Genomic DNA, 18,190 nt, shown 5'->3' on the forward strand with positions numbered 1-18,190 from the left:
CACGCGCGCCCGCCGGCTCGGGCCCCCGGTTGCTCCGCCGGGAACACACGCGCCCGCTCCCCACCCGGCCCACCTGGAACTGCTCGATGGCCTTGAGCGGCTCCGTGCAGTTGGTCAGCGTCTCCTTCAGGTCCTCGCCGTTGGCCACGCCCAGGTCCTGCAGCCCCGCGAACATGGCCGAGGCCGCGGCCCCCGCCCGGCTCGGCGCCCCATCCCCGCCGCGCTCCCCCGGCGCCGCGGCGGCCGCCGCAGGCGCCCCCGAGGTCCGCTCGCTCGGGCCTCGGAGGCCGCCCGAGCCCCGCTCCCCGGCGCCCTCCAGCTCGGCCAGGTCCCGCCCGCGCCGCGGCCCCGCCTGGACCGCAGCCGCCCACTTCCGCCCTGCAAGGCCGGGTCCGCCCGCCGAGCGGTCCCCCGGGAACGCCGCCGCCGCCGCGCAGAGGTTCCTGGGAGCGGCGCGGCGCCCGGCGCCCGGCTGAGCGGACGCGAGCGCGGGCTGTGGACGAGCACCCCGCCCGCCTGAGCCGCGCCCCGCCCCCGAGGCTCCGGGGCGCGGCTCCTCCGCGGCCGCGGCTCCTGCTCGGCCCCGTGGCGTGCGCTGCCCGTCTGCGGGCACGGCGGGGTGCTGCGCGGCACCTGGGGGCGGGGGGGCCGGGGGGGTGCTGCCGGCGGGCGTCGGCCTGCTTATGGATTTCAGAACCGGTATTTGGCCACGCATACTTTATTTTTACAACCATGAAAAATCCCGTGGCTGACCTCTGACGCTGAGAGTATTTTCGCTTCAAGAAAAGAAGCAGTCCGCCCTAGCTGCTCCCTGCCCCTGGGCCTCACCAGGTGCACGACCCTCTCTCTCCCCGGAACCTGGCTCCCTCCTTGTCAAACAGAGAGGGGGATGAAGCTCACAGCGTAAGTTTGTTGCAAAGACTAGACTCTAAGTGTGCTTCCGGAAATGCCTAGCAGAGACCGGGGGGCAAAGTGGAATCGTGACCAAGGACAGGTATCCTCGCTCTCATCACCGTGAGCATCTAACCCCCAAGGGAACCCAAGGTGGTAGGCCCTCAGGCTGACTTGTCCATCCTGACACACTGCGAACGCAAGGCTCAGGTTTCATGGTGTCCCTTGTCCCTTGCAGTACAAGAAGCTCATACAGAGTTGGTGGACACTGCCTGGTGCGCACCCTCCATGGGCTCCTCACTGCTAAGTGTGCAAGCCCCTGAACCCAGCATTCAGCCCTCTGCAGCCTCTCACCTCACCAGCTCACCTCCTTCCATCCAAACAGCCCTGTATCCTCCCGAGTTTGGACACACCAAATATCACACCCTCTCCCTTTTTGTGTGCCGTGGTTTCTGAGGTTTGTCCTGCTAGAAATTCCCTTCCTACTGCCCAGCAAACTCTTGATCATCTTTAAAAGTCACTTCCGCCACTGCCTCCTCCAGGAAGCCCTCCCTCTTCAGCCCAGCTGGAGGGCATTGCTCCATCCTTCCTGCTGGTCCCACTCCTGACTTTGAGCCCTAGGGGTTGCTTTCCACCCCCTTCCCCCTGAGCCAAGCTCCCGAGGCCAGACCTTCCACAGCTCTGTCTCTGTTGCCTGCTGGCTGAGCTAGTGAGCCCAGGGCCTAAGGACGGCCATCTGCCATGACACTGCTCTGATTCTCAGGGGTGTTGGGGCTCAACCTCCGATGGTTGAGCCCTAGAGAAGGTCACAGGTGCACTGCACTCAGACTCCCTGGGCTTTGGCCTCCCTGCAGAATGGACTGCTGTCCACACCATAGCAGCTGTTGCGGTGCCTTTTTGGAGGGGTCAAGCTCTGGCTCAGGACACGGGTGGCACAAGAAGGGCCTCTGCAAGAACTGGCACGGTGACAGGAGCCACCACCAGCTGCAGGTGAGGCCCTTGGGAGGGAGGCAGTCTTGGGGACAACCCCTGGGTAGAAAGGCAGGCTGCTGCTGTGGGCACCCTAACAAGTGAAGGCCCAGGAAATCTGTTGGCTGTGGCATGGCCTGCATGGTGCTGGGCAAGTTCACAGGGTCTTTGGGCAGGAGCCAAAGAAGTGGGGCCAGGCCCTGACCAGCTGGTCCTCTGGGCCCTCCCTGGTGGCTGGGCAGGCTGACCTCACCTCAAGAGGGCAGCTGACCCTCGGGTAGACTGGCAGCTTAACCACTCCCCTGGGTAGCACAACTAGGTGGGGGTGTCCTGTATTGCCCACAGGGCCCCCTCCCATCATGTCCCCAGCCAGAGGTCCCAGGCTGCTACCCCACCCACCCTAGAGAAGAGGGCACCAAAGGGGAAGCAGAGGGAGACCCCTGGCCAAGGAAAGCCAAACATGACAGGTGGGCAGCAGGCCACATCTGAGGGACAGCTCACCAGTCGGGCACACAACAGAGTTGGGGAGAACCGACAGCATCTCTGTTTGGCAAGGGTGGGGGGCGGGTGGGCTTCAGGCTGGGCCCTCCTTGATGTCCACCGCTCACAGAGGGGTTGGCCGGCCAGGAGTGTGGATCAGAGGCACGCAGAGAGTCAAAAGGCCGAGTTGGAGGCCCTTAGTTCCACAGGGAGGCCTGGGAAGGCCCCCAGGGAGACGAGGGTTCCGTGGATAACCGGGTGGCCGGCTGTGCGGAAGAGGCACTACAGGGTGCAGAAGGGTCCCGTGTCATGGCGCTTGGGTCTCCGGACACCCTGGATCACCACTCCAGGCGCCGAGGGGAAGCGTGAGTTATAGCAGTCCTCCACGTAGTAGGCAGCTGGGCCGGGACTGCGGGCTGCAGGGAGAAGGTGGGAGCCCCATCTAGGCTACAGCGCCAGCTGCCGCACAGCGCCCAGCTCCCCCCAGGCCGAGGCCCCACCCCTGCGCGCGGCCTGGCCTCCTCTCTCAGAGCTCTCCTTACAGGAGCTGACCCAGGAGGCGAACGCAGCGGAGCGGCTCATGGAGAAGGCGGGCGGGCGGGGGCTCTGCAGGCGGCACCCAGGCAAGATGTCGTAGGTGTTGGGGCTGGGCAGCTTCTCGCCCCCCGGGGCCTGCGGAGGGGCCTGAAGCTGGGGCTGGGTACGGTAACCCGTACCCCCGGCCCGCGGCAGCCCCGGGCGGGCGGGGGCCTCAAGCGTCTTGGAGGCGGGGCGGCGGCCCCCAAAGCTGGAGGCCCGGAAGGCAGGCCGGCTGAGTGGCTGATAGTCCGCGGGCGACGGCCACTACAGGGAAAGAGGCTGCTGCAGGCCCCTCCCGCCCTCGCAGGCTCCGCCCCCGGGCCCCGCCTCCAGCCCGGCCCCGACAGGCCCCGCCCCCATCGGGCCCCGCCCCTCCCCGGCCCCCGCCTCCAGCCCGCCTCCGCAGGACTACCTAGGCGGGCCCTCCACCTTTTGCTCTTGGTTAAAGTCGGCCTTCCGCGTGAAGGGGCTTTCGCTTTGGAACCACAAGGTCTGCCACGCCCTGCGGCCACCGCCGTCTGCAGTAGCAGCAGCGTGGTTGGGGAGGGAAGGAAGGCTGGTGGCCGGAGCCCCACTCCCAGGGCAGGGGGCGGGGCGCAGGGAGGGGGCACGCACCGCGAGTGGGGAACCTGCGGCCGATGCTGAAGTGGGGATGTGGGGAGGACTCGCGCACTGAAGCATCCGGCACCGGGTACTTGGCGGGGCCGGGGACCTGCAGGTCGGTCACGATGGGTGGGCGTCGTTCCAGCCCTGGCCGGAAGCAAGCTCTGGTTTGGGGACTCAGCAGACGCCTCCCACCCCTGCCCGCCTCTCCAAACCAGACCGAGGTGGGCGCAGCCAGGACCCTTACTCACACAGCTCCCTCAGGTTCTGGGTGCAGATAGGGGGGCGCTCCTGGAGGGAGCCCGTTTGCATCCTGAGGCCAGCCTGGAACTCCTGCACTCCTGGGGGCCGCGTCTCCTCCCGGGCGGTCTCTGGCTGGGGGCTCCACAAGAACACACTAGCCTGGGGCCTACGAGGGAGAGGGGGGAGCGTTGTCCACCCAGCCCAGTGGCCACCCCATCTGGGCTGTTCCCCCAGCGCACCCAGCTCCCTGAGAAGGTACTGGGCTGGCACACGTGGCCCCTGCCTCGGGGAGCCATGGGTCCAGTGCTGGCCTCCATTGATGTAAAAATTCGCCAGGAATTTCACAGTTTTCTGGTCAAAATTCATTGTCAAAGTATCTGGCTCCCTTCCCCAGGGACACCTTGGAGCTCTGTGACCTCATTAGCCAGCCATGGACACCCCCTGCCTCAGTTGCCAGGGACTCCCTGGGGAAGGAGCATTGTCCAGCCCTCTGAGGAGGGGCCCTTCAGAGACCCCTCCCCTGGCCGGCCAGGTGGGTCACTCTGGCGTCAGCCTGGGCCAGGAGGACCCCTAGCCTGCCCCAGCCACTTCTGGCTTGGCTTCCTTTCCTCTCTTCTCCCCTTCCTTATCCCAACCCCTCTCCTCTCCTAGGATGTGGGGTCTCTTGGACAGCCAGGGTCCACCTTAGCAGGGCTTCTGGGAGGACTGGGGCCTCTGCACAGGGATGAGAAGAGCAGCTGCTATGGGTTGCCCAGCTGTACCCGGCCATCCAGAATGAAGGGGGAGGGTGGAGGGATCCGGGGAAACTCCCTGGAGGAGGAGCTCCTGCTGGAAACCCAGCCCTCAGAAAAGCAAAGCAATGGAAAGTGGGTCTGGGTGGACCATGCTGACCACAGAGGCAGTCTGGAGACTGGAGCTGCCTGGTGGCCCAGGCAGGGCTGACGTATGGGGGCCCATCTTCTGCTTAGCTGCACAGAGGCTATAAGGTGTCACAGACGAATGGGGCTGCCCGGGCTGAAGTGTGAAGGAATAATGAGCCCAAATGAGGGACAGCCCGCTTGGGCACCAGGGCCCTTGCTGTGCCCTTTGCAACCAACCAGCCTGCCAGCCCTAGCCCTGGTCTTGACCTAATCCATGCAAGCAGGGCCCAGGCAAGAACAGCTCATCCTCCAGGCCTACCCCACCCCGACCAAGTCTCTTTCTCTGCAGATCTCTCCCATCCAGCACTGACCCTGCCTGGCCTCGGGAGGCGCTCTGGATGGATGGAAGGAGGGACAGATAGAAACCTGCTTCAGGAAACACCTGTTTCATTAGGGTGAGGGGCTCTTGGCCTGTGCTCTGGGCCCCTCCCTTGTTGCATGGTGTTCTGCAGGTGCAGCTTTCGTAACCAAGCCCCCGTCACTGGACATTTGAGATAGTCCCAATTTCTCCCTGTATCAAATACTACTATGATGGCTGACATCCCACGGATGTCCTCAGCTAGATGTCCGTCGTTTCCTTCAGACGGGTTCCTGTGAGCAGAAGCGGCCCGTCCAAGTAGGTAATGTCCGGTGTCCCCCAACTGCTTTCCAGACCGCGCCTGTGGCCTTGCTGGGCCAGCATCGACCACCTCCATGAGGTTCAACCTTGTGTCCGTGCGTCCCCTGACTGTGGGTTCTCTTCTTGAGATGTTCACATTACATTTTCCTGCCATAAGTGCTATTTTTTCTTGTTTTTGTGAAGTTTTTACACAGTATAGAGATAGTATATCTCTTCATAACACTTGTTGCAATCTTTTTCCCCCCAGCTTGTAGTTTGCCTTTTAGTATTTGTGTGTGTGTGTGTGTGTGTGTGTGTTTGACATGTACTAGAATCTGCTCATCTTTTCCTTTGATACTTTCCTTTGCTTTTATAGTTAGGAAGTCATTCCTATACAAAAAAAATCAGGGATTATTTAAAATGGCAACTAGCGCCCAGTTCCAGGGGAAAGACTCTCCAGGACAGAGTCCCAACAGCCCCGAAGCTCGGACACCTCCCCGAGGAGGCCTCCCACAATGCCCGAGAAGCTTCCAGGGCATTTCAGTTGGCCACTGGGGGCAGCAAGTCTGGCAGGGCCAACATGGCCATCCCGATTCCTGGAGCTCTGAGGCCCTCAGGCTGACATTCCTAGCCTGTTGCCTGTCTGGGCCTGGAGTTCCACCTGTAACATGGGAGCACTCACAGGGTTAAGGAGGGGTCCTGGGCCAGGAAGGGCCCAACGATGGCAGGCCCCTTCACAATGGTTTCCAGGCAACAGGGACTCCTCTGAGGGAAGGGAGGCAGTCGCTGGAAGGGGCTGGGGCCGCCAAAGGCGCTGTTGAGGCCAGATGACAGCTACTCAGAAACACAACCTCTTCACGCCAGAACCTCACTATATCCCTGGGTAAGTGCTGGAGCCCTGGAGGAGGCTGGGCTGGGCGGAGGATGGGGGAGTGGGGCTGGGCCTAAGGGCTCAAGGCCACCTGTGAAGAGAGCACCAGAGCTGGTCTCCGGTGAGTGGGGGTGAGGCCTGAGGGCCCCGGAGAGGCCTAGGGCAGGAGCACTCCCTGCTTGGCCTGTGCTGAGAGCCCCACCAGAAGGTCAACATGCCTGTGAAGAGCAGGGCACCAGGGACAGACAGCCCAAGAGCTGGCCGAGGCTGGCTAAGTAAACCCTGGATGCCCCATAGAGGGCTGCGTGTCTTAAAGACATAAGCCTCCAGAGTAGGCTGATTGGCAGGGACGCCAGGCTGCCTCACTAGGTACCCCTGACGTAAAAACTAAAAGCGAGCCCTCTAAGGAGTGTATGTGCGTGCCTACGTGTATACGGATCCCTGGGAAGGAAGGCAGGCTGGAAGGAGTCAGGCCCAACTTTTCACAGAGGTTCTAGGGGAAACGCTGGGCCAGGCGACACAGAACAGGGCTCTTACCCTTCGTGCCCTAGTCCGGCTTCTCTCTCAGACTAGCAATTCTGCATTCACTTTGGCAGTTTTTTCAAAAAAAAAAATCTCACTGCTTGGGTGATCATTCCGGCCCCAGCACTACCCCCATTTGGGGCCTGCAGGGAGGCCTACAGTACCTCCCCTTGTCTCTCTAAACGACACTCAGCTCAACCACCTCCTACCAGCAGCACTCTTGCCTGCCTCTCAAGTCCTGGCCTCGTGGGTGGCCAAAGTCCAGGCCAAATCCCTGCAACGCCTCCCCAGCGGGACCACCTTGTGCAGATTGGGCTGTGCCTGGGTCCAGGCCCGGACCCCGTCACCATCCCTGTGAATGCTCCAAGGGGGCAGAGTTCCCCGTTCCCTCATCCTGAAGCTCCATGTCTGAGGATGGCTGGGCAGAGGGTAGATGGCGGTCTGATGGTGAGGAGGACCGTGCATATCACCTGTGGGCCAGGCCTGTTCTCAGTGCTTGGCCTGAGCCGCCCATTCAAGCCTCAAGAGCCTCAGAAGGCAGGTGCTCCTGGGATTGGCTTTCTGCAGGTGAGGGCAGGTACCTTTGCCTGTGGCCTGGCTCCACTCCCTGCGCACAGGGGCCCTGCCTCCTCCTCTTCCCTCTGCAGTTATGCCGGATTCTACCCACAGCTGCGCTACCAGGTGGGGAACACCTATGGGCGCAGCACAGCCCAGCTGCTCACAGACCCCAGCGTGCAGAAGAGCCCCTGCTCCGTGCTGTCCCCCATATCCAAGCCCAAGTTCGTCGAGGACTTCCGCAAGTCCAAGCCACCTTTGATCCCCTGCCGTGACCTCACTGAGCCCTACATCCCCCACTACACGGGTGAGCCGCCCGCCCCCCAGCCTTGCCTGCCCCAGGCTCACCCTCCCGCCTGTTGTCACTCATACCCACCCTGTCCGCACAGGTCTGAAGCCCTACAAGAACTTTGAGATCCTGGGCCAGTTCCCACCCCAGGAGGTGGACGCCCAGAAGGGGCTGCCGGGGGTAGGGAATGTATCCAGGCAGGTCCTGCTGCCTGTGGGCTTCATGCCCTACCCTCCCTACCCCCCGTGCCCGCCAGGCAGGAAGGGGGACTCCAGAGACTTTGGACACCCAGGCCTGCGGCTGGCATACGGGGAGGAGGGCTGGAAGAGCACCAGCCCTGTCCACGAGGCCCCTGGGCGGGACCAGGTAACTGGGAGAGGTGCTGGGACCAAGCCTCACCCCAGCCAGACCCAAGTGGGGTTTGAGGCAGTGACTTGCTCCTCTCCCACCCCAGCTGTACCATTGCAGGAGGGATGAATACCCACCCCCAGCTCACCAGCGGGAGACACTAGATGTGGGCAGGTTCCACAGGCTGCCCCAGCTCGACCACCCCAACCTGATCCAACGCAAAGCCATCTCAGGTGGGTGCCCAGGGCGTGGGTATGAGAACACTCACTCCCCACACGCACTCCAAGGCTCCCAGGGGCCCAGACAGGATGAGAGTGACAGCAAGTGAGGACTGCCCGTGGGTCTATCCCCAGCCCTGCCCCTGCCCTGAGAACTGTTTCCTAGAACCCGTCTTCTCCCAGAGCTCCTGCCCACCCACAGCCCCCTGGCCCCAACAGGCAATTGACAAATGTTTAGGGAAGGGAAAGAGCCCGAACAGACTGCCCTGCCACATCTGGGAGCAGGTGGGTATGCCCAGGGAGAGGTGGACGGGACCTGGGGCAAGACCCTGACCGCTTCCTCCCGTAGGCTATGCTGGCTTTGTCCCTCGGTTTGCCTGGGTGATGGGGGTGAATTACCGCGATGGTGTCACACAGGCTATGAATGAGTTTGACAAGAACCAGGTATGAGGACGCCACCCCTGGGCCCGCTCCCAAATGCCCAGCACGGCCTGCACGGTGGCATCCACTAGCACAGCCAAGGCTCAGCTGGCTTCCCTGGAGGGGGCCGTGAAGGGTAGCCCTTCTGAGAAGCCCGGGAAGGAACCCATCTGTTCTCCTGACCGGGTCTAGGCTCCCTGCTCCGGAGTGCTGTGGGGGGCGGGTAAGACAGAGGAGACCCCTGGAAGGAGTCAGGCCCCACTTTTCACAGCGGTTCTAGGGGAAACGCTGTGCCAGGCGACACAACAGGGCTCTTACCCTTTGTGCCCTAGTCCTGCTTCTCTCTCTGACCCCAGCCCCCACCCTGACCTACTGCTTACTGGCTGAGCTGGGGAGGGTAGCACACGTCAACACCTGCCTGTTTCCACAGTTCCTCTTCAGAAACCCCATCTGTGCCCTGGGTGAGAGGCTGCCCAGAACACACTGGCCTAGCAACACCATCTACAACAGCCAGGGCCTGATACCTTTCTACATGGGGTTCATACCATGTACGTACCCAGTGGGTCCCCTCACCTACCTCCTAGACAAGGGCGCAGTGACCAGGCCACCATAGGGAGGCGTTGGGTGACTGGCCCTCCAGAGGTTCACTGCGGCCAGGCCGGGCAGGAGGCAGGCGCCCAGGGCAGCCCAGAGCCCGTGCTGACCCCTAGCTGGGCGTGGGGCAATGCCAGGGGCTCAGCTGAGCACTGCCCCTTGTAGCCGCGCAGGACAACTACGCGCTGACGTTTGGCAACAGCAGCCGCGAGGCCTATCGGAAGGAACTGGAAAGGCGACACCAGACACTATGAAAATGCTTTAATGGTGGCGTCTGTACAGCACGTGACGTCAAGACAGGAAGGAGAGCAAGTGCACACGGAGAACAGGTTGTGAGTGAATAAAGAGTTCACACGCTCCCACGCGCTTTACCGGTAACAGCCCTAGGCCACCTCCTCCTCGGCCTCCTCCTCGAACTCGCCCTCCTCCTCGGCCGTGGCGTCCTGGTACTGCTGGTACTCGGACACCAGGTCGTTCATGTTGCTCTCGGCCTCGGTGAACTCCATCTCGTCCATGCCCTCGCCCGTGTACCAGTGGAGGAAGGCCTTGCGCCGGAACATGGCGGTGAACTGCTCCGAGATGCGCTTGAACAGCTCCTGGATGGCCGTGCTGTTGCCAATGAAGGTGGCCGACATCTTGAGCCCTCGGGGTGGGATGTCGCACACGGCCGTCTTCACGTTGTTGGGGATCCACTCCACGAAGTAGCTGCTGTTCTTGTTCTGCACGTTCAGCATCTGCTCGTCCACCTCCTTCATGGACATGCGGCCCCTGAACACGGCGGCCACAGTCAGGTAGCGGCCGTGGCGCGGGTCGCAGGCGGCCATCATGTTCTTGGCGTCGAACATCTGCTGGGTGAGCTCAGGCACCGTCAGGGCCCGGTACTGTTGGCTGCCTCGGCTGGTCAGTGGGGCGAAGCCGGGCATGAAGAAGTGCAGGCGGGGGAAGGGGACCATGTTGACAGCCAGCTTGCGCAGGTCAGCATTGAGCTGGCCAGGGAAGCGCAGGCAGGTGGTGACCCCACTCATGGTGGCTGACACCAGGTGGTTGAGGTCCCCATAGGTAGGTGTGGTCAGTTTTAGGGTTCTGAAGCAGATGTCATAGAGGGCCTCGTTATCAATGCAATAGGTTTCATCTGTGTTTTCTACAAGCTGGTGGACCGAGAGGGTGGCGTTATAGGGCTCCACCACCGTGTCCGACACCTTGGGCGAGGGCACCACACTGAATGTGTTCATGATCCTGTCTGGGTACTCCTCCCGGATCTTGCTGATGAGGAGGGTACCCATCCCGGACCCAGTCCCCCCACCCAGGGAGTGGGTCAGCTGGAAGCCCTGCAGGCAGTCGCAGCTTTCAGCTTCCTTCCTCACAACATCCAACACCGAGTCGACCAACTCCGCGCCTTCTGTGTAGTGCCCCTTGGCCCAGTTGTTCCCAGCACCGCTCTGACCTGGAAGAGGGCAGCCAGTCACTCTTTGCTGGACACGTGGTCACCACTGGTCACCCATGCCAAAAAGCCCAAATAATGCGGTGGGAGGGGACACACAGAGCTCAGCCTACAGGTACAGCAAACAGACTCCCCAACTGATAAAGCGATAACCCACCCGTTTAAAAATTAAGTTAGGGGTCAAGCCAAGATAGCTTCACAATAAGCCATGCCCTCCCACAGGCAGCCCCTGCCAATTCTCAAGGACAGATGAGCTGCAAACACAGCTCCCGCCGCCTCCTACTCCATGTTTGTAGCAGAAAGATTACATCTGCCGGCTCCTTCCCTGCAGGTGGACAGCTGGGCCCTCCTCCCAAAGCCGCTTTAGGAGATTGAGAGACTCCACGGGGAGGAGGTGTCCCGGGGCGCGAGCTTCTGCCCAGAGGGCAGAGCGGGTCAGGACCTCAGCTCTGCGGTGCTGCCGGCAGTGACCTTGGGCGCCCCCTGACCTTTGAGCCGCCCGGCTATCAGGCCGCCGCCCAGCCCCCATGCCGCGGCTCACCGAAGACGAAGTTGTCTGGCCTGAAGATTTGCCCGAAGGGCCCCGAGCGCACGGAGTCCATGGTGCCCGGCTCCAGGTCCACGAGCACAGCGCGGGGCACGTACTTGCCACCTGGAGCGGGTTGGGGGGAGGGGGAGGAGGACGTCAGCGAGGAGAGGGCCGCGGGACGGCAGGAAGGAGTTGGGGAAGGGGCGTGGCGTCTCACCGGTGGCCTCGTTGTAGTACACGTTGATCCGCTCCAGCTGCAGGTCGCTGTCGCCATGGTAAGTGCCGGTAGGGTCGATGCCATGCTCGTCGCTGATCACCTCCCAGAACTGCGAGGGACGCGGGCGGGCCGGGCTCGGGCTGAGTCACGCCGGCGGGGCCCGGAGCCGGCCCCGCCCCGGATGGGCGCGGCCCTCCCCTCCCCCCACGCCGCCGCCTCCGCCGCCGCCGCCGCCGCCAGGTCAGGTCCGTCCCCGGACGTCCGCGCCGCCCCGGCCCGGACCCCGTGCCGGGCCGCAATGCGGGTGGCCGCCCTCCCACCCGCCCGCTGCCGCCATCTTTCCTGCCGCCCGCCCGTCCGCCCGGGACACCCGCGCCGGGCCCCAGGCGCCCCCCTGCTCACCTTGGCGCCGATCTGGTTGCCGCACTGGCCGGCCTGCAGGTGCACGATCTCCCTCATGGCGGCGGCGGCAGCGGCGGCGGCGGCGGCGGCGGCGGCGGCAGCGACGGAGGCGCTAGCGGCGCTGGCGGAAGCACGGACGCAAGAGTGGAGGAACGGGCGCGCAGAGTGCTACAACCGACGCTCCGCCAACGCTTATATACCCGCCGCGCCCGCCCCCGCCAGCCTCCTATTGGGCTGCCAGAACGAGGCTGGCAAGCGTCCTGGCTTGATTGGCTGCGTTTCCCGTCAGTCCGGCCGCCAGCGCCCGCCTCCCCAAGGCCGTTCGCTCTTTATTGGTCCGCCGCGGCCTCCGCTCTCCCTATCAAAGCCCCCGCCCTCGCGCCGCAGTGCCCTGTCCATTGGATGTTTCAAATGATTGATTTGCCCCCTCATTGGCCGGCTCCGGGGAGCACAGCGCCCGGGGCCGGCGTCCTGGTAACCGCCGCAGTGCCGCGGGGACGCGCGCGGGCGGGCGGGCGTCCCGGGGAGGGCCGGCGGGCCGGGCCGGCCGGGGGCGGGGGGGGGCGCAGCCCGGGGTCGGCGCCCGGAGAAATGCAGGTGGGGCGGCGGCGCGGGGCTGCACCCTTGCGGGCCGGGCGCGCACGCGAGCTGGAGACTGCAGCCCCGGGGGGCGAGCGCGCGGGCCCGGCCCGCCGAGCGTCCGGCCCGCCGAGCGCCTTCCCCGGGGCGGCTGCCGGGACCCAGGGCGGCGAAACGAGGGGTGGGGCCCACCCCGCGGGGTCTCGGCGCGGAGGAGGGGGGCGGGGGCTCCGCACGCCCGCCCCGGTGGCGGTCAGGTGAGGGAGCACGTGGGGCCGCTGCCCCCGGGGAGGGCGGGGGCTGCCCGGCGGCCGCGCACTTGTTGTGGAGACGGCGCTGGCCCCGCGCCGGTCGCCTGGTGCCTCGGCCCCAGGAGCGCACAGAGCTGCGTGGAGACGCGGGCGGGCCCCGACCTCCGTCCGGGCCCCCTGACCCTGCCGCCCCGGCCATACCTGCGCTGACAGATGCTTTTACTTTTCGCTGACGTTCGGAGGGGGAAGTCTATGCGGGAAAACTGTTCAATGACGTGTGGTCGCACCTTCAGTCAATCGCTTTTAAAAATTGCCCTTGCGGCATGTTTTTATAATCTTCCAACACGACTGAATCACGCCCCTGGGTCTGCCTTGAACGTGTCCCTTGCTGTGGCCGTGGAGCCTCCCTAGATTCTGGTTTCCTCAGTGAGCGTCTTACCCCATGGGTGCCGGGGCCATGCCTGGCTGCCTATTCCTCCCTGTAAACAAGGCAGCTCTTCGGCTGACCCCGCACGGTGCTCCGCGCTGCGGCATTAGGGCACACACGCGGTCTTAAAACGTATGATGGGATGCAACGTCCCCGCGGAATCTGTCGATGAGATTGTTGGGACGAGCAGCGTGCTGGCATTAGCAATTTCCTCCCCTGGAGAGCGGTCTGCGGCTGCGCCGCTCCCGGGCTGCAGTCCTGGCCCGGACGGTGAGTCAGCACGTCCGAGCCCCGTCCGTGCAGCCGGGCCTTCGAGAGCCCGCGCCCTCCCCCACATACATACCTGCGCAGGGAGGTGGGCCCAGCTGCTGTGGCCCGCAGGCCTTCCCCGCTCGGCTTGGGCGCAGGCATCCTGGTTTCCTCACTGTGCCCTGCAAAGTAGCTCAGCTGCCCAAGCAGCTGCCGGCAAGGCCCAGGCTCTGCGGCAGTCATAAACCCACAAACCGATCAGGTGAGAAAGGGAGAAGCTCGGATGTTTTCCCTAGTGAGTCAGTGACGTGTTTGTCAAAGCCTTCTCTGCTCACCCCCCTGCCCCAAGCCGTGTGGCCTGAGATGCCCACATTCTGCCCAGGTGTGAGCCCTGGAGCTCCGAGACACCAGGTTGTCCATCTTGACCCTCCCGTGGCCTCAGGGAGATGGACACTGAGAACAAGACCGCAGAAGTCTCCCTGCGGCCCTCGGGTGTGAGCCCCAGGAACACGGTGCCTGCTGCTGCACAGGGCTGGTTGGGGGAGGCCCTGCAGACCCCCACCCTGGGCTAAGGTGTTCCTGCCACAGTGTGGAGAGGTGGGCCAGCCCCAGTGGAGGTCTGTGGCCAGGAGGGATGCAGGGCAGAAAGGGCCGGAAGTGCAGGGAAGCCTGGGCAGGGGCCGTGGGAGTGCTGGGCACCTGGCCCTCCCGCCCCGGCCTGCAGCTGTTGGCGGCATCCACAAATGAAGGCTCTGTTTACTCGTGGCCATGGTCCCAGCGGGAGGGTGCGTTACCGCCAGGCAGGGGCAGCGGGCAGACAGCCGTTCACGGCCTCAAAGGACCCGCAGTCAGCCTTTGTGGGCGGCCTCACCCGCCCCGGAAAGTGTGCATGGAGTACTTTCTTCCCCTCTCTGTGTCTCCAGCGTAGGGAGGGAGAGCTCCCCACCCATGTCCCCAGGGAACTGGCCAGGCCCAGCTCCACCTCAGGGACCATGAGGCTGATGTCCACCCCCAGGAGCGTCCTGAGGGCATAGAAGTTGGGTTGGGGGGGCCAAGCTGGAATGTATGAGCCTGCCCCGGGGTCTTGCTCTCCTGAGCCCCAAACAGGTAGCTATCTCCCTTGGTGGGCAGCGAACCCCAGGCTTGGAAGCTTGTTGGGGGGGGGACAGGGGACATGGAGAGTGAGGGGACTGAGAGGAGCAGGGGGACATGGGGTGCTGAGGTATTAGGGCACTGAGGGGACTGAGGGCTGGGAGTTCTGAGGGGAATGAAGACAGGACCATGGACAAGCATTGGCCCCGAGGTTCCCCAGGCCTCCTCTCCCCACACTGGGCCTAGGTGGGCACACCTGGAGGGCTGGGGAGGAGGTGCCCCTCCATCAGGGCAGCATTCTCTGGACAAGGAAGAGGTGACTGACCACAGCAGCATACTAAGACCTGGGGCAAGCCAAACCCCTGCTCAGAGTCACCTCCACCTCTGGTCTGTGGGTGTGTGCCCCTCAGTGCGTGAGTTCTGGGCCACAGACTTAATCCTACTGAAGAAGCTTTGTTTTCTCCTCATGGTATTTCCGGGGAAGTGTGTTGTGGGAAGCCCTGGGCTGGAAGGCGGGAGGCCCAGACTGCTTCCTGGAGTTTCCTTACCAGCTGGCAGGCAGACAAGCCTTACGGGCCCTGGGCAGGGGGTGGGCAGGAGTCCCCGTGGGGGGACGCACCCTCAGGTGGAAGGGACGGTGCTCAGGCTCACCTGACCTTCGCCCGCCTCTCGGCCGAGGGGTTTGACACAGCGTGGAGACTTGGGCTCCGGGTGCGGGTGACTCTAGGGGTTGCCGGGAGGACTTACTTCCTGGTGGGTTTACGGGGGGCGGGGGGGCGCTGACTGCCTGCTCTGCTGGGCCCATGGCAGCCCTATGCCTGTGTCTCACATGGACACCGCCCTGCGCCCTGCCCATCCGAGAGAGAGAGAGAGAGAGAGAGAGAGAGAGAGAGAGAGCAGCATGGGAGGGGGGAGCCTGGGGCCTCCTGGTCCTCACTCATCCCCTCCTCGCTCCCTGGGCACTTGGGGGACCCATGAGGCTGGCCCCCAGAGGGGCTGCCAGCACCAACCACCTGACTCCTAGGGTGCGCCGTCTGCGGGTGGTGGGGCATGGGAGCCAGCAGCTCCTCCCTCTTTCACCCAGGGGGAAGGGTCCCGGCCACGTCCAGCCACAGATACTTTTTGACGGATATCTCCACACTCCAGACTGGCCGCCACTTGGCACCTCCTGTCCCCAGAGGCTCAGGAGAGAAACAGAGTTACAGCCTGGGACTCTGGGGTTAGCTGTGTGCCCACACCCACTCAGGCTTGCAGTGGGTCCCGGGTGTCAACTGGGGGACAGCTGGTGCTTGTCCACTTCCAGCTGGCCTCGGAGCCCGGTCAGGGGCCCTCCTTAGGCAGGGGACTGAAGACCACTCACACCTGGGTCTCAGCCTTGTTTATTTGCAAAGAAGGCAAGCCAGGTGCCTCAGAAGTCTTCTGCTTCTGGGATCCCCCAGGGCACCCAGGAGTCAGTGAAATGGGGGTGCCCCCCTTCACAACTGCTGGGAGGCCAGGACCTCAGGGTTCTCATAGCAGTGATCCTCCTTGGCAGCAGCCTGAGGGGGGCCGCACACCCTGCAGGGGCAGCAGCGGCTGACCAGGCGGTCCCAGGGCTCCAGAGAACGGAGCCAGAGTGGGAGCCAGGCCCAGGACCGCAGACGGTGGGGCAACCAGGCTGGCCGGTGTCGCTGCAGGACATTGATCAGGATGAGGAGGAGCACCAGCCCCACCAGGGGTCCCCCGACTGCAGCCAGCACCGTGCTCCCTGCCAGGGAGAGCCCAAAGGCTGCCAGGGGCAACAGCAGGAAGCTGAGCAGCAAGTAGGCAATGGCCACCCAGCGGTAGTTGGCCGTCAGGTCCCCGAAGCGCTTGGCCAACGGGATGGGCAGCCGCAGGATGGGCACCACGTACCACAGCAGGATGCCGGCCAGGTTGAAGAAGAAATGGATGAGGGCCACCTAGAGGTCCAGAGGGCAGGCAGGGGTTAGGAGCCTGGGCCCAATGGCACACGGGTCCCCCAAGACTACCCAGGACCACCCAGAACACCTGCTCTTCTTCCTCCTCCTCACCCCCCAACCCCTCCCCCCGCCCCGGCAGAAAGGGTACTAAGTCTGAAGGCTGTTTGAGGTCCACTTGTCGGCCACGACGGGCCACCTAGAAGGGCAGATTCTAGCCGGGTATGGGTGTGCTCTTCTAGTACTGCCCCCCACACACACACACTTAACGCTGGGCGCCCAGTGTGGTAACTACATCACCAATGACCACATGGATCTGCTCCTCCCCTGGGCCGGCTCAGCTTGCCCACACCTCATGCCTAGTGACCCCACCGAGTGGGCTTGGCCACCCAGCCCTGGGCTCTGGCCTGGCTCCTGTGGGGAGGAGGTACAGGGCCACACGTGCAGGCCCCTCCAGGGGCTGCTCGTCTTGAGGAGTTGGTGTGGAAGGTGCAATCCAGAGGGCTTCCTGGAGGAGGTGGACCAGGGCCCTGCGCTGAGAGGGTCTGAGTGGACAGAGCAGAACCAAAAATGCAGGAGGGTGGTAGGGAGGGCTTGTGGGCAGAAGCCCCGCAAGATCTGGGCTTTCAGGAGCTGCATCTGTCTGGGCACCTAGGCAGAGGCAGTGGAGGAGGGAAACTCAAGCCAGGGCAGTGGGCCACAGAAAGGGTGACTTAGAGATGGAAGTAGCAGGACTAAACGGGACTGGGTGTGGGGCACAGAGCTAGGGGACCGGAGGGAGGCGTCCTGGAGGCAGAACTGTGGCCGTGGGCGAGGGCAGCTTGGAGCACCCAGCGCAGGTGAGGTGGGGCTTTGGCAGGAAGATGGCAGGTTGTCCAGGTAGGGGCCTGTTGGGTTTAGATGGGGGGGGGGCGGTGCATCCCAGAGGTGGTGGACTCGAGGGCTTGAGGCCCCCCGGGGCCAGGATGCCTTGAAGGAACACAGCAGCACAGGGTTGGGGGAGGAGGACAAGGATTCCTCGAGGGAGTTTGGCCAGGAAGAGCAGGCAGCAGCCCAAGACCAGAGGATCCTTGAAATGACCTGGTCCCCGGGGAGGAAGAGTGGGGCTGGGGGTCCCAGAGATGTCCGTGGGATCCCTAGGTTCGAGGAGGTGGGGCTTCAGGTCTGATCAGGCAGCCAGAGGTGGGTCCCAGGAGCGTGTGGGCCATGGCCAAGCTGGCCGCAGGGCCGGACAGGAGGGAACTGAGCCCAGGGGGAAGCCCCAGGCCTGGGGTGGGAGTGGGGGGGCTGGGGGCCCGGGAGAGGCGAGGGAGGGTGGTACCTGGAGGGCACTGAGCAGCATGTCCGCGGGGCTGGCCAGGGCGGCCAGCAGGGCCGTGGTGGTGGTGCCAATGTTGGAGCCCAGGAAGAGAGGGTATGCCCGCTCCAAGCTGATCACCCCGACCCCTGGGGGAGCCGGGCGTGAGCACCGGGGCCTGAGCCCTCGCCCCCGGGGCCGGGGCCCTGTGCCTGTCCCCCACGCTCACCCATGAGCGGCACAATGGCCGCGGTGAAGACACTGCTGCTCTGCAGCACAAAGGTCAGGCCGGCGCCCACGAGGATGGCCAGGTAGCCGCTGAGCCAGCTGAACGGGAAGGGGAAGTCTGCAGGGTGGGGGGACTGGGTCACCCTCTGCCCGGCCTCCCCCCCCATGTCCCCCTGTCCCGTCTGGCCGCACCAGCGTTGATGACCTTCCGCACAGCCTGGGCCACACGGCCGCGCAGCACAGAGTTGAGCAGCTTGACGATGAGCACGAGGCAGGTGCAGAGCAGGAGCAGAGAGGCGGCCAGCAGGATGAAGCCCACGGCCAGGTCCGTGAGCACAGTCCCCACGAACAGGTGGTGGCCTGGGGGCAGCGCGGGGCCGGTGAGCCCAGGCCAGCTCTAGGGGCCAGTGGGGGACAGGGACAGGGCTGGGGGGCTGGGGC

At 64.2% G+C, this 18,190-nt stretch overlaps 5 protein-coding genes across 5 annotated transcripts in view; 1 reads left to right on the plus strand and 4 right to left on the minus strand.

The window, feature by feature from the left end:
- NELFB (negative elongation factor complex member B) overlaps positions 1-804 on the minus strand; it is an 11,285-nt gene extending 10,481 nt beyond the window's left edge. Inside the window, exon 1 of the mRNA XM_035015369.1 lies at positions 74-804. Within this exon, the coding sequence (XP_034871260.1) occupies positions 74-715 (642 nt within the window). The 5' untranslated portion in view covers positions 716-804. The remainder of the gene's footprint in view (positions 1-73) is intronic.
- Positions 805-2,558: 1,754 nt separating this feature from the next.
- STPG3 (sperm-tail PG-rich repeat containing 3) lies at positions 2,559-4,131 on the minus strand. Its single transcript, XM_035015371.1, has 6 exons — positions 4,025-4,131; positions 3,774-3,931; positions 3,535-3,669; positions 3,349-3,437; positions 2,883-3,183; positions 2,559-2,756 (listed from the first exon to the last, which is right to left on the minus strand). The coding sequence occupies exons 1-6, from the start codon at positions 4,129-4,131 to the stop codon at positions 2,623-2,625; spliced, it is 924 nt and encodes a 307-aa protein (XP_034871262.1). The 3' UTR covers positions 2,559-2,622.
- A 1,979-nt stretch (positions 4,132-6,110) lies between these two features.
- On the plus strand, positions 6,111-9,354 carry FAM166A (family with sequence similarity 166 member A). The gene is made up of 7 exons (XM_035015372.1): positions 6,111-6,166; positions 7,324-7,538; positions 7,621-7,886; positions 7,975-8,101; positions 8,436-8,530; positions 8,937-9,054; positions 9,266-9,354. The coding sequence occupies exons 1-7, from the start codon at positions 6,111-6,113 to the stop codon at positions 9,352-9,354; spliced, it is 966 nt and encodes a 321-aa protein (XP_034871263.1).
- Positions 9,345-11,800, minus strand: TUBB4B (tubulin beta 4B class IVb). The gene is made up of 4 exons (XM_035015370.1): positions 11,690-11,800; positions 11,288-11,396; positions 11,083-11,193; positions 9,345-10,544 (listed from the first exon to the last, which is right to left on the minus strand). The coding sequence occupies exons 1-4, from the start codon at positions 11,744-11,746 to the stop codon at positions 9,484-9,486; spliced, it is 1,338 nt and encodes a 445-aa protein (XP_034871261.1). The 5' UTR covers positions 11,747-11,800; the 3' UTR covers positions 9,345-9,483.
- A 3,962-nt stretch (positions 11,801-15,762) lies between these two features.
- Positions 15,763-18,190, minus strand: part of SLC34A3 (solute carrier family 34 member 3) — a 5,489-nt gene continuing 3,061 nt past the window's right edge. Inside the window, exons 9-12 of the mRNA XM_035016620.1 lie at positions 17,942-18,109; positions 17,751-17,867; positions 17,546-17,670; positions 15,763-16,227 (exon numbers count right to left, since the gene is read on the minus strand). Of these exons, the coding sequence (XP_034872511.1) occupies positions 15,763-16,227; positions 17,546-17,670; positions 17,751-17,867; positions 17,942-18,109 (875 nt within the window). The remainder of the gene's footprint in view (positions 16,228-17,545; positions 17,671-17,750; positions 17,868-17,941; positions 18,110-18,190) is intronic.

This window comes from Mirounga leonina, unplaced genomic scaffold (assembly GCF_011800145.1).
Source record: "Mirounga leonina isolate KUSES-001 unplaced genomic scaffold, KU_Mleo_1.0 Mir_170, whole genome shotgun sequence".
In the NCBI taxonomy this organism is placed as follows: Eukaryota; Metazoa; Chordata; class Mammalia; order Carnivora; family Phocidae; genus Mirounga; species Mirounga leonina.